The 14,495-nt window shown below is 41.9% G+C and overlaps 1 protein-coding gene across 4 annotated transcripts in view; it reads left to right on the forward strand.

Moving 5' to 3' along the window:
• Positions 1–14,495, forward strand: part of Adcy8 (adenylate cyclase 8) — a 217,720-nt gene that overhangs the window by 84,982 nt on the left and 118,243 nt on the right. For all 4 annotated transcript variants that reach the window (XM_060389349.1, XM_060389350.1, XM_060389351.1 and 1 more), the window contains exons 3-4: positions 3,905–4,035; positions 8,623–8,734. In XM_060389349.1, coding sequence (XP_060245332.1) covers positions 3,905–4,035; positions 8,623–8,734 — 243 coding nt within the window. The remainder of the gene's footprint in view (positions 1–3,904; positions 4,036–8,622; positions 8,735–14,495) is intronic.

The raw sequence follows: 14,495 nt of genomic DNA on the forward strand, positions 1-14,495 counted from the left end.
TTGAAATCTCTTCCATTTCTCAGGAACCCTGTTTGACCAAATCCTCCACATTGCTAGCACATGGATGCTTTTAGTCCTTACAGCATCATTCAAACCCTATCACAAAAATATCTGGCTGCTGCTTTAATTAAGAGGATTTTCATATGTGTATGAATGACTTTCTGTACTTATGTGCCTCACAAGAATGCCTGGTGTCTGAAGAGGCCAGGCCAGGACATTGGCTATGCGGCACCATGTTGGTGCTAAGAATCAAACCCCAGTCCCCTGAAAGAGCAGCCAGGGCCCTTAACTGCTGACCTATCTCTATAGCAATAAGAGTTTAATTTGATATATCAGTAATTAAGAACATATGCTACTCTTACAGAGAGTGTGGGGTTTGTTCCCAGGTCCCACATGCTGGCTTAAAACTGCCTTGTAACTTTACTTCTGGAGGATCCAATGCCCTCTCCTGGCTTCCATAGGCAACAGGCACACATGTGGTTTATATACTGAGAGACCAAAAGATTAAAAATTAGCAGCTATTATTAATTAAGGCCTGAACTATGTGCAGGGAGAAGTTCAGCTATGCCTTGAGGGGAAGAACCTGCCTTACTTCATTTTTCCCCACCCACTAGAGATACAGTGGCTAGGAAACTGGCCCATCCCCCTAAGGAGGGACACCAGATCATTCATGGTTTGGGGACCTTCCTACAGCCAATCATTTCAAAATGTAGCATTTTGACCAATAGATGCTTGTCAGGTAGGAATCACCCCTGCCTTGGGCATGCTGGGAGGGACCAGAATCTTTAAATCACCCAACTAACTTGAGCACAGGGCTCTCAGCTCTCACCACTTCGGCGGTGGGGGGTGTGAGCCCGATCTGCAGCTTGTAATTTGTAATAAAAAGATCCTCATGTGGTTTGCAAAGGACTTGGCTCCTGGTGGTGGTCTTTTGGGGTATCGCGATTCGGGCACAACAATACATACATGCAGGCATTCACACATACACATAAAATGAAAATAAGTTAATATTTTAAAAGAGCCTTGTGGTGTAGGTAAGAGGGGATTAGAACATATAGAGAGAGAACTGGTAGAAAGCATGTTATTTTAGTTCACACGATTTGGTTTTTTGTTTGTTTGTTTGTTTGTTTGTTTGTTTTTGTCCTCTGCTATCTATGGTGCTCAGTTAAATAACACCATGTTGTCAGTGTTTTCTACGAACATCAGCTATTGTGGGCTCCGTAAAGTTGAAGGTGCCATGCAGTGCCATCCAGTGCCTACCAGTGCTTCATTTGGAGCCACCTAGCATCTGTCTGACTAGCCTGAATATCCTTCGACCCCTTCAGAGCTTTAAACACTGCGCCGACCTGATGCCAGCTTTAGAATCCAATTCAATGGGTCTGTGAGGGGCAGAGCTCATGGCTTACAAAGCTGCCAGCCATTCTGCCAGATGGTCATGGCACACTATCCATGGAAGAGTCTCAAGAACATGGATCTGGATTCCAGGGATGGGACAGCCATGGAAGGACCAAGTATGTTTCCTCTGCCTCTTTTCATGTCTTACAAACCAGGACCACTCTATGCAAACAGCAGCTTTACCTTACAATGCTCGGTGCCACTCTCTGCCTGAGGCAAGCCCTTCCCTTTTTGTCACTTCAGTCCTTAGGCCTCACCCCCTATTGCAACTACTAGCAAAAGGGTTAGTCACAAGCACTTTTGCAAACTGGCCACAGAGTGTGTGTGTAAACTGTGTGCTTTATTTCCATTACCCGCTCTTACCCAGGCTGCACCAAGTGGGTACATGGCATTATAATTAAACGTCATCCGCCCTCCTGAGCACCAGTGCTGCTCAAAGCCGTGATTAGTACCTATTCCTATTCAGTAGCAATTATATGAACAAGGCCATAAGCACCTGAGAAGCTGACAGATAACATTAATGAACATGAGAAAGACATAATGGAGGGGCTTTTGCAAAAAGAAAAAGAAAAGAAAGAAAGAAAAGAAAAGTACACCTCTCAGAATCACCATGGGACAGCTTTTAAGAGGGGGAGAAGCATTATCACACAACACTCGGTGGGCACTTCACTAATAAATCCCTTTTTCATGAGGGGCAGGATTAAGTAGACAGAAGGGAGAGGGGATAATGGCAGGTCCTTGCAAATTCCATCTCATTAATTCTCACAGCAACCCTCCAAAATAGACAGTAATATTACCTCTGGACAAATTAGGGATCCAAGGCACAGATTCATAGCTTATGTAATGTTACATCTCTACTCCGTGTTGGGGACAGGGTGAAATACCTCCTTGAGACACAGAATGTGAAGACTTCCCCATCCCGTAGGAATTCCAGCAGGGAGTAGAAGGACAGGGATTTCATTCTGGCTCCTCAGTTTAAGCAATTTGTACATTCCATGAGGGCTTTCTGCACTTTCATTTAGACTCTTATAATACATAAGAGAATAAATGACCAAGCTTAAGAGCCATATAGCAGCACTCAAAATAGTGATTTAGAATGCATCTGTTTCCATCCATGTACTGGAAACCAGACTCTTGTATTGGTTCCACCACACAAGGATGTTGGACGATCTACTACTTTGTATTGCTAGTTAAACGGGGCTTTCTTTTCTTTACAACAGTAATCACTATTGTTGTGACTTGTATCATGTCAGATGCCAGGTCTCTTTCTACAAATTGCATGTGTCTTCTTTTCCCATTTTGATAAAGAGTTGCTGCCTCTGTGGTAGCCTACACTAGCCCTGAACAATCCTGGGCGTGTCAACAGTTAATCCCAGAGCTATTGGCTGCAGGTGGATTCCAAAGGAAAAGTTTTGTTCTGTTTCTGTACCTATGACTGAGCCCACTAGGCCTCAATTGATAGTTCCAAAGTGTCCACAACCCTGGATAGACTCAGTGGATCACAAAACAAAACTAAAGACATGAATGTGAGAGAGCGACATGTGAGGAAGAGTGAGGGCTGATAAAGGTGAAGGGAGATCAAGAAGAATTGGGTAAGAGTAACCAGAGCTCTGCATAGATGTATAAAATTGTCAAGAAATACATTTGCTAAAAAAAAATTTCAAAAGAGAATTGGTACCTCATAAACTGGATCCCCTACTGGTCCCCTGGTTTTATGCCTGAAGTGGGTTCTTCCCATCAGCCAAGCTCACAATCCATCCATCTCAGTGAGACTCTCTTTCCCTCCACTGGTCCATTGAATCTTTTCTCTAGCCCATCTTCCCACCACAAGCATTGCAGGAACTACCTCCACTGACCCCTTTGCCTCTTTCACTGGCCCCACACACAATTCATCCTCTAAACCAGCCAGAGAAGTATTTTAAATTGTGAGTAGGTTTGTGTCACTCTTCTGGTTAGTACCACTGTGTTCCTTCTAGTTATCATTAGAATTGAATACCAACATCTTGTGCTATAAGATTGGTATATATGTCTCTCCTTGTTGTCTGTTACAAGCCCCTCCTTTTGTTTACCACCCTTCACTCACATCCTTTCTCAATTAATCGGAAGAGCATGGGCATTAACTATTTATTGTTCCTAGAAGAAATGGCTCATTACAAACACTCAGGTCTCGAATCATTCCAAGGAAATGTCATTCATCAACCATCGTCAACCATCTCATTCTTTTACAACCCTCTGCTCTTCCATGTGACTCATCACATCTTACCAAATGTGTATCAAGTGTCTATGGGTGTGTAATATATGGTATCACTTTTCCTTACTTGACTGTAAGCACCACTCCAGTAGGTGCCACAGCCATCAGTACTCACCAGATACTTGTATGGCTATGGAATGACACAAAAGTAGCAACTCCTCCAACAATCTGAGAGGCCTGGGGCTTCTACACCTCTACTCTCAACCCATGTCAGTCTTACAAGTGAGCCTAACAAGCTGTCCTTCTTGCTTCTCCTAGGAGCGGCTTGTACTGTCTGTGCTCCCCAGGTTTGTTGTCCTGGAAATGATCAATGACATGACCAACGTGGAAGATGAGCACCTGCAGCATCAGTTCCACCGCATCTACATTCATCGCTATGAGAATGTCAGGTGAGGACACGGCGCCCTACATCTCCACAGGATCGGAGATTCACATGTGCCTGCCACTGCTCTGAGTGTCCGAATGTGGTACAGTCCTTCATTTACCTGATTAACCTATGAAGGAGTGATAATTCATCAGAGGCTTCCATATTTCCATGTTGAGGCTGGAAAAAAAAGACGGAAAATTTTGTTATTTTTGCTGACTGATTTATTTCAAGAATCCTTTAAAATTAGTTTGCTGCATTTTAAGTCTAAAAGCTTTTTAGAAGATGATTTAAAAATTTCACCCCAAAATGCCACCTGGGGGCAACAGTTCTAACCACTTAAATATCTCATTCCTATCTCCCTCACAGCATGTTGAAATCAGCACGAAGAAATCTATAGCTTCTTTCTATTAAAAATATGTTTTTGTAAGCAACCATATATACGTGCCTTCATATATTCACCCACCAGGTCATCTGCTCACTCTTCCAACTATTCATCCATTCATTCACTTGCCCACCCATCTACCCATCCATCTGTCCATATAGCCATCCACCCGTCTATCAGTCCATCTGTTTGTTAGTACTCTCTTTGTGTTCAGCCTTATAGTATGTGTAGCAGATACTGGAATCCAGAGAGTTGCCTCCGTAGTAACAAAGACCTGAATTTAGATCTTAATTTTGACTTTTCCTTGTATGTGGCCTTGAATAATTCATTTGTTTCAATTTCATTGTCTGTCTGTGAAACTGATGATTTAGCAGAGATTTTTGCGGAGTTTTCTATAGATTATGTGAATGGAGATAAAATCTAGTTGAGTGTCAGGCATATTGTAGATTGTTTCAGACATACTTCCTTGTTGCAAACAATCAGTCTTGGGTGATTTGAAAATGCACAGAAAGGCTACAGGACAGCTCACAGCTACACCACTGAGGAAGGGTTCTAGCAGACTGGGGAAAGAGGCTGAAACGAAGAAAGTCTACAGAGCCAAACAAATAGCTCAAAATCACATCAGAATTCTAGGCCACCTTGGGTGCCACTACAAGATTCTCTGATTAGATCATTTCTTTTGGGAAAAACCACTGATACAGAGTGCAGTAATTCCTCTACAGATAAGGAATGTTGCTGCCTCTGCTTCATTTCATTTTCTGTCCCTCTGGCTTTTTTTTCATCTCAAGTTAAAGCCTGAGGCAAACATATAGGATGGCTAAGCCTAGTCATTTTCTCAAAAAGCCAAGAAAGTTAGCATCTGACATTTCCAGCTTATACAAGAGAATTGCATTTCCCTCCTACCAAATCTCCTAAGGTGAGATTTCCCAGCACCGGATAAATATCCGTGTATTGATGAACTCCTAAAATGAAATGCATACACACACACACACACACACACACACACACACACACACTTGGTCCCTTTCTTCTCAGCTTCGGTGGCAAGTAATAGCAACTTCTAGAAGCACCCATTGTATTCTGTGCTTAGCACAGAGGTCTCACAATTTGGTGCACTTTCCTGAGGAAAGCATGACTCTGACCCAAGCCTTTAGCAGCAGTAGCAGGAACCCTGATTTGGAGCTGGAGCTTACCAAGCAAGCAGACTTTTGCAACAGGTGGACCCGTGCAGAATTTTTGTTCTGAAAAAAAAAAAAAAAATAGGAACCTATCAATATTGCTTCTGGATCACAATATCTATTCTATTATTAACTATGAAAAGGATGGTAATAGTCAATTTATTTTTAAGAGATAGCTCAGGAGCAAGAAAAAAGAGGATGGGTAAGGTACAGAGAAGCTTGTCTGGAACAGATGGTCCTTCTGTCCTAAGTGACATGAGGGTCAGACAGATTTAAAAAACAGACACATGAACTCTGGACATAGGATCTGTTCTAGCTACAGATGAGCTTTGGGATTTACAGATGATAACTGGTTTTCTGCTGTATTTCCCTGGTGGCAAAGTAGCTTGACAATCAAGGCAGGCCCAGACAGAGCATAAATTAAATGGCTTTTTGGAAAATAATAAGCAAATAAGTAAATGCTTTATGGGTAAATGTGTTTATGGATCATTCATGTGTGTGTGTGTGTGTGTGTGTAGTTGCTTTTTACAAAGATCTGCTTGGCAAACTCCAGCATGTAAATCACGGTTGCTGCTATTGATGCTAACGGTCTGAGTCAGAACCATGCTCTCTGCAAGAGAGTGCACTAAAATGATGTGTGTCCTTAGTGAGAGGCACAGAGTATACACAGGTGTTGCTAAGAAAATACACACACACACACACACACACACACACAACATATGGAAGTGCCTATGAAGAAAGAGAGAAATGAAAACCTACCTTTAAAAAGAAAAAGTATAAAATAAGCCTGCATATGTTCAGCATTCCACTCTGGCTCCTGAGTGCACTCAACATGCTTGGCTTCCATTCTATGCTAATCCTTTTTGCTCCACTCTGTGGCCCATGAGAGCTCAATCCCTTTCATTTATTCAACACATCTTCTGATGGGGTCTCTTTTCCAGCAGTGCACACCATGCTAAATGAACATGAGGCTTCCTGCCCTGATATGCCTCTGGGTAATAAGAGCAGTTTCTAAGAAAGAATTCTGCAAATATTGCAGCCCCAAAGACTTGCTCCTCTCCAAGAGGCAGCGAGTGAGATGCCCACAGCCATAGGCCACTGGTGCTGAGAAGATGAAGTTCACTGGCTGCAGAAGGACCTGTCCTGCCTGCCTGTTGGGAGGCCACTGGGTGCTAAAATAAGACCAGAAAGAAGGAAAGCAGAGGAGGATCTTACTTAGCCAGTGTCTGAGAACAAAGCTAGACCGGCTGCTACGCCCCCTCCCCAACCCTCAAAGCCACCTGCAGTGGTATTAGGAACATTTTTGAAATTATTTCTAATCTTGTCTCCCTCTTCATAGCAACATGCCTCTTTTATTCTCCCTTCTCTAATGTGGTTTTAATTTTCAATGTTTCTTTGAGGACTATTGCCTAAAATTTATCCTCTGTATACTTCCAAGTCTCCTTATCTGTTGTATGATTATTGCCTTCCATTGGTAATGGGTGCAGTTATACCTATTGGGAGACTCTAAGTTTATGTCTAGAGTCAAGAAACCTTTCGACCTTGAGTCCAGCACCTGTGTGAAACAGAATGACAAATGGAATGAAAGCAAGGCCCGGGGGTGGGGGTGAGCTTGGGAGTGGGGGTGGGGGGCGCTGCTTCTGTCAATCACCAACCCTTTATGGCACCCAGTGACTGAAGCAGAAGCTTTTACATAAAAAGTGTGCATAGCACTCACCCAAGGCCATTGATGAGGCAGCTAGGTTACTGTGGGTACACAAAGGGTCTGAGGTTCTCTATTAAGAACAGTCTATACACTCCGGGAAAGGAGGACTTAATTTTGGCTAGTTAAATTGGGCTCAGAAAACATGTAATGAAGGTGGCTGCCCTCTTGGCAGGTGGAACCCAGAGGTGGCATTTGTCTTGTTTCATAAGTAGTAGATGGAACCCACCGAGCCATGTGTCGGTGCGCTTGTTCTTATGTGTCATGGGGTGGGTGTAGAACAGAACTGATAAGCTACTAGAGGTGGGTGTGACAGGCTACATCGGCTGGAGGAGCCCCTGTAAATACTTATTAGTAGAATATGAGGGATGTCATGAAGAGCATTTAGGACTTGAATTGAAAGGAGCACGCACTGCCGGGGAGCAGCACAGAATGTGCAAAGATACAGAGCATAAAATGTACCTTGACACTTCCCAGAGGGTGAAGCACAAGCAATAATCAAATATGATGTCCCATTTAGCAGTTTAGAATCCATCCTTGCGTTCTGAGGTCCTGAAATGGCACAGCAAGATGAGTGTACCTCTAACGACAGTCCCAGCTCTGTTACCTGCCACAAGCATGGAGACAGCAGTGTTGGCCCCACTGTGTAACTGGGCAGAATGACCAAAAGAGTGGTCATGCAGTTCCTGGCTTGTAGAAAGCTTTGGAGGATTCTATCTGTTCCCTGTCCAAAGCTGCATGGATAAAGTAAGACTTCACATCCCTGAAATCCTTACAAACCTGAGTGTTTTAGCCAATCATTCTGCGGAGGTCTCTCGGTGTTGCCAGCTTAGCTTGTCATTTTTGGGGAAATTTACTTCTAGTTGTCTGGTAGGGAGGGTGGAATAGAAGTGAAGAGGGCTGGGGATTGAAGAGGTTCTGTATTCTCTCCCTATCCCGGATCTGTTTTGTTCTGTGCTAGTGACACTTTTGTGACTGTGCATTGTGAAAACACAGAGATGAGTGGTAAAATGTCACCAAAATGGGTCTCCTCATAATGACCTCTTGAGGGTGGTTTACAACAGAGAAACAAGACCACAGGTTTCAGCTTTTTTTTTTTTTTTTTTTTTTTTTTTTTTTTTTTTTTTTTTTTTTTTTTTTTTTTTTTTTGTCCTTCCTGATTCCTAAGTGGACCGTTTGTTGACACAGTTGGTAAACATCCAGACATTCCTCTTAACATCCATGACAGAGAGCTGAAATCTCAAAGTACAGACATGGTTGATTTATTTGACTGGAATTTATGTGTCTCCCAGAATGAATGAAAATATTAATCCACTTTCCCCCATCCTTTCTTTCTCCACCGTTTAGCATTCTTTTTGCAGATGTCAAAGGATTTACCAACCTCTCTACGACCTTGTCCGCTCAGGAGCTGGTCAGGATGCTTAATGAGCTCTTTGCCAGATTTGACCGGCTGGCCCATGTGAGTTGCATTTAATTCCCTCCTAGTCCTTGCAGAAGTGAGGGCCTGCATGGGAAATCAGGGAGGAAAGGGTCAGCCTTCATTGCCAACGCCAGTACCATTCTGTACCATGTTCTCAGGCATAGACCTCTGACCCTCTCACAGTCCAGGGGCTGATATTGCTTATTTATTGCTCTCAGGTGGAGGGTTTCTCAGATTGATTTTCCCATGAAAGATGGCTGGTTGAGTGATAATCAATCTGGTCTTTTCTGTCTGCTTCCCACTTTCCCTTTGCTAGGCCAGGTGCCATCCAGCTGCAGTCTCAGAGCTGGTACACAGAACTGGCTGCCTACAGTTTCCTAGCCAGCTCTGGCCATCTGCAGTGAATTAGCCTGTTCTCTAGAACCAGTGATGTGCTGGGCCAATCTACCACCCTTTTGTTTGACCTAACTTGAAAGCTGTGTTTCAGCCAACAAGATACCTTTATTTTTCAGCTGCTTTAATCATAGCTAAGCTAGAAAATAGAGGAAATGAGGTGAACATCCACTATCAAAACACAGACTTCTATTTCTGGATCCATTCTAACGACAGAGGAATAATATTGTCACATTGCACCTACGAGTGGCCTTTGTGTTCAAATAGGAACAACTCACGTCTCTGCTTTGTAAAGTATACGTAGCAGAACTGAGTTCTTGAACTATCTTGAGAATTAAATAACATTGTGTCAAGTAGAAATTCACTTGTACATTTCCAAATTTAAAGTTGTCACATTCCAAGGGAGATCCTGTTACAGCTGCATCTGAGCAGCCGTTAGGCACTGTCATGGCACTACATGTTGGGAACATGAGAATGATGAATGGCCATGTCCTCTCTTAAAAATAACTCTAGTTAGGAATTCAAGGGTTTATTGTCAGTGTACAGAGGGTACTACCCTACTCTTATCAACCCTGGGCTGCTCTGGAACCATAGAAGCAGAATGTAACCTTTTTAATCAGAGAGTACTTCCCAGTGAAAATGACTCCGAAGATGACTAAAGTGAAATAAACAAATATGATGGATGCAATATCGTTCAGCAGTGAAGAAAATGGTACACACAGCGATAATGAAGTTCAAATACAGCAGGCCAAGAAGTGGAGATTTTGTGACTTATAAAACAGTCTATAAAAGACAAAATGGCAGAGACAGAAAAGCAGATAGGTAGATACAAGAAATCCTGGAATGGAAGTGGATAGTTTGGTAGTAAGTGAGCCTGCACAGGGGGGGTAAATCGGAGAGTGATGTGACTGCTTTGTATCTTGCTCCCGGTGGTTTCATGACTGCACACATTTGCTGAAAGGAAAAGTCTCATACATAATCTAGAGGCTAATTAGCAAAGGGAAGAAATTGGGAGAGGATATTTTATGCAGTGAGGAGAACAAGCGCAGAGATGCGTCTCTACACACACAGACACAGCAGACACAACCGTGGTAAGGAAAAGAGCAAGGGATGAGGTGAGAGAAGGAGAAAGAGGTGGACAGCTCTCTCTCTGCCCAGGAACTTAAACTCTTACCTGATGCTGCTGGAAAACTAGTAAATAGGAAATGGCAGGAACTGAAGTCTTCTAGGAAGAGGGTTGAATTTACATAGTACCCAGTATTTAGGCGGAAATACACATGTGGCATTTCCTTTCATCATTGAAGCAGTGATGGTTGGTGTGTGTTACAAATTCTCCTTCTCTTAATATGGTTCCAAGTATTTTTTTTCCAAAAGCAAAAGGAAGAAAGGTAGTCTCTAGTAAGAATAAAAAGATGCTATCAAAGTCATTTTGTTATGTCAGAGAAATCACCCCACATGCACGTGCTCGCGTGCACACACACACACACACACACACACACGCTGACCCGAAGAAAGGGCACAAAGTTTAATTTAATTCAACTTATTCAACCATTTATTATTTGCTATTGCTATATCTGGGTACAATACAAAACTAAGAAAAGAAAAAGCCAGTGCCTTCCCTCCAGGAATCCTCGAGTCTGGCAAAGGAGAAAAGATGAAACTCTCACATTGTGGCAGCGTACTACAGACAATGATAAACACACCCATCATAGTGGGCAAAGGAAAGGAACAGCAAGACTTGGAATGGCATAGTGGCCTGGTAGCATCCAGAGATGAGGGCTCCAGATCAGACCAGTGCTTTTAGGATAAGACACACTGAACAGGCAAGAACGGTGAAAGCACCCTGCTTGCTTCGGGGCTTCTGAGACGTTCAAGGCTGCTAGAGCATAAAGGGCATGGGAAAGGCAGCAGTCATAAGTGAGCTTCGAGAATAAAGGAGAAACAAGTGTTGAAGGGAAGAGTGTGGCATTTTAGGAAGTGTGAGCTTTGTCTTTATAGCCTCAGCTTCTCACCCTAGTGATTTCATATGCAGTGGGGGAGAGGAAGCAACAGCTGGCCAATTGCCAAAAGTGTAGGAAGCCATACACTATTTTCTACGGAATGCATCTGACCAAAAATGTGTAAAGCACAAAACAGGGCTGGGAAGGGGGCTTGGTTGATAAAGTACTGACCATACGCACATGAGGACGTGAGATTGGTTCCCAGCACTCACGTTAAAAATCTAGGAATCCTAGTATCCATTTATAATCTAAGCACTGAGGAAACAGAGGGAGGTGGCTCTTTGGAGCTTGCTGGCCAGCTGCCCTAAGTGAGTTGGCGAATTCCAGGCTCAGGGAGAGACTTTGTCTGAATATATACAAGAGCAAATAAGAAAGACACTCAAGACTGACCTCTGGCCTCCATACACAGGGGCACATTTGTGCACACACTCAAACATCAACACACACACACAACACATACACTCACACACACAAAAAATGAGTATCATGGGTGAACTTACCAATTTTTGTAAGAATATTAAACATTCATAAACCTGCAGTGCTGAGTGCTTTCCCTGATGGGAGAATTTTTTTTTCCTCAGATTACATCATGGTGTTCTCACAACTAACCTATAAAGTAAACCTTATTGTTCTCATCTTATAAATGGAGTGTCCAAGGGTCAAAGAAGTAAACTATCCAGAAATATTCATAGGTGATGATTTATGACTCAAACCCTAACCAGCCGAGGCTCCTTACTACTAACCTCAGACATATTAGGGAAAAGAGGACGAGACACTAAAACACCTCTGTTCATGCAGGGTGCCTCGAAGGGGAAGGGGAAGAATAGGCTTTGTTTGGATGTTCCTTAGATCATCCCTCTTGAGTCTCCATTTCCTATCAAAATCAAAATAAAGGATGAATTAAATAATACATGTGGTGTCTCAGCTGAGGTCTATTAAAAATAAATGCTCAGGTTCATAGTTTGTAACTTCCAGTCAGCCATCTTTCCCCTTCTCACACCTCAGCCCCAAGGGTCTCAAGACATTGCCTGAAGAGTTTGACAAACTCTGCCAGGGAAAATGATTTTACTTGCTTTGAAATGAGGAATCTTCCCTTTAGTACTTTCTGTTCTCCACCTTAGGCAAATCCCTAACTCAGCTAGGCCCCAGGTTCTGCAGTTACATAAACGGGGATTGTCCTTGCATTTGTTATGTCTTCCGGGGTCTTATAAGACTCTACCTGCCTCCCTTTCATATTTTCCTGTGGATTTGAATCTCAGAGACATCAGAGAGAGCCCACCTCACATAATATCTACACTGCTCAATTGTTTCACTGCATTATTGAAATGCAAGGATTCCTTTCAAGTTATCCATTGGGGTTCAGGCTGTTAGGCTTAGAGTGTTTGGACCACTGACGTGACACTTGACAAAACTTGGCAATTCTAGTGTCCGATCTTTTAAAATAACAAACCCCTTACCTAACTTTTCAACAGAATAAAAATATGTGAGAGCATATACACACTACCATGAGGAAAGGATGGTATGTTGCGATACCAATGATATTAGAATCTTTTTGTCAGATTTTTTAAATATTTTTTATTTTAATTTTTATTAAATACACTTTATTCACTTTGTATCCCCCCATAAATCCCTCCCTCCTCCCCTTTCCACCTCCCCTTCCCTCCCCCTTCTCTACTCATGCCCCTCCCCAAGTCCACTGATAGGGGAGGTCTTCCTCCCATTCCTTCTGATCCTACTCTATCAGATCTCATCAGGAGTAGCTGCATTGTCTTTTTTTTTAAACTTCTGTCAAAACAGAAAGCAATATCAATTTTTAATAATAGGGCACAGCACCATGAAGAGCTTCTAAATCAATTTCTACTGAGAGAGCATCTCTGTGAATTGATATAAGAAGATTTTGTGCCATGACATTATATGGAGTAAAACCAAGTTTCACGACTCCAAACATGGTGTGATAAATTCATGGCTGAAGATCATGAAACAGGATGTGTGTGCCTAAGTATCTGACCTCCAAGGAAAGTTGGGCTCCCAAGGCACTAGAAATGTGATGGAAAAATGGATGTTCAAGGGGTCCTTAAACATTTTTATAATTTAAGTGTTACTAGAACAATATATTCACCTATCATTTCTCTGATTCCAATAAGATGAAATTAAGCAAAATGCTGTGTGTCATGATTTTTAGGTCTCTTTTAAAGTCCGTTAGCTTTTAGAATCTTTTAATTTGCAGTTTTTTTCTATAACTAAATAAACACTTCTTTTTCATAAAACTGGAACACCACATATATAACAACACAGTATATTGACTATCATGTTAGCTCCTTCCACAAATGTATAGCTATCTTCAATATGTATTCCCCAGTTTCATCCACGATCTACAAAGGTAATTTAACCAACTCTTTTCAAGATTTTTATGATATTAAACACATCAGGATGGGAAGGGAAAGATTATAATATAGCTGACTTTAAATGGAAGATAGTCCTTATCCTACTTTTTAAATATCATTTTCCAAAACAGCCTGTCTTCTCTAACATGAGCTTTCAAAGCAGGTTCTGATGGAATTTACTTGGAACCTTCTATTAAGTCATCTGACAGCTCATCAAACATGATAAGAAAAATGTGTCTGAAAACTGACAGAACTTGTCAGATAAGGAGCCAGTCCTTGAACACACATATGTATGCGATGTATTTTTATTTTATATATAAAATATATCCTGTGTAATAGATGCAAATACACAAACAAATAGATGATAGACAATAAGTGAGGATATTTGTAGATAGATGATAGATGAGATAGATAGATAGATAGATAGATAGATAGATAGATAGATAGATAGATAGATGATATATTCCCATTTACTTAAGATCTATAGGTTTTCAAGAAAGCTGCCAGCTTTACCTCTTGTTTACGAGAAAAACAGACCCCAAAGTGAACAATGTTCAGTGTCTTCCCCAAAAGGGTGGTAAATCATTTTATGCAATCTTTTTCAAAATATATTTTTGTCAGGAGATCTGTACTGTCCTATAATTCTTGAAGTTTAATGGAGAACATTCATTGAGCTCCAAGGTCAGACAGGTATGGGGTTGAATTCTCCACCTGCCTATCTTTTATTAATGGTGTGGACTTTGCATCTTGAAGCCTGAGATCATCTGGTATGACTCACAGCTCAGAAAGCAGATGTAAAGAGGTGAACAGGAAAAATGTAACGCACCTTTGGCATGTGGTGCATACTTTGTGCACAGTGTTTCATCATTTCCTTACTTAGATTTTTTTTTTCCAAAACATTTTCCCTTCAGTGTTCGTGGGACTATCACTGACTCGGAGTTGTTGAGTGGTATATCTATCTTGGTGAAGACTGAGCCAGTTTATCTGTTGTCTGGGGAATTTTCTGTGTTTCATCCTGTGACT

The sequence above is a fragment of the Meriones unguiculatus genome, chromosome 8 (assembly GCF_030254825.1).
Source record: "Meriones unguiculatus strain TT.TT164.6M chromosome 8, Bangor_MerUng_6.1, whole genome shotgun sequence".
Lineage (NCBI taxonomy): Eukaryota > Metazoa > Chordata > Mammalia > Rodentia > Muridae > Meriones > Meriones unguiculatus.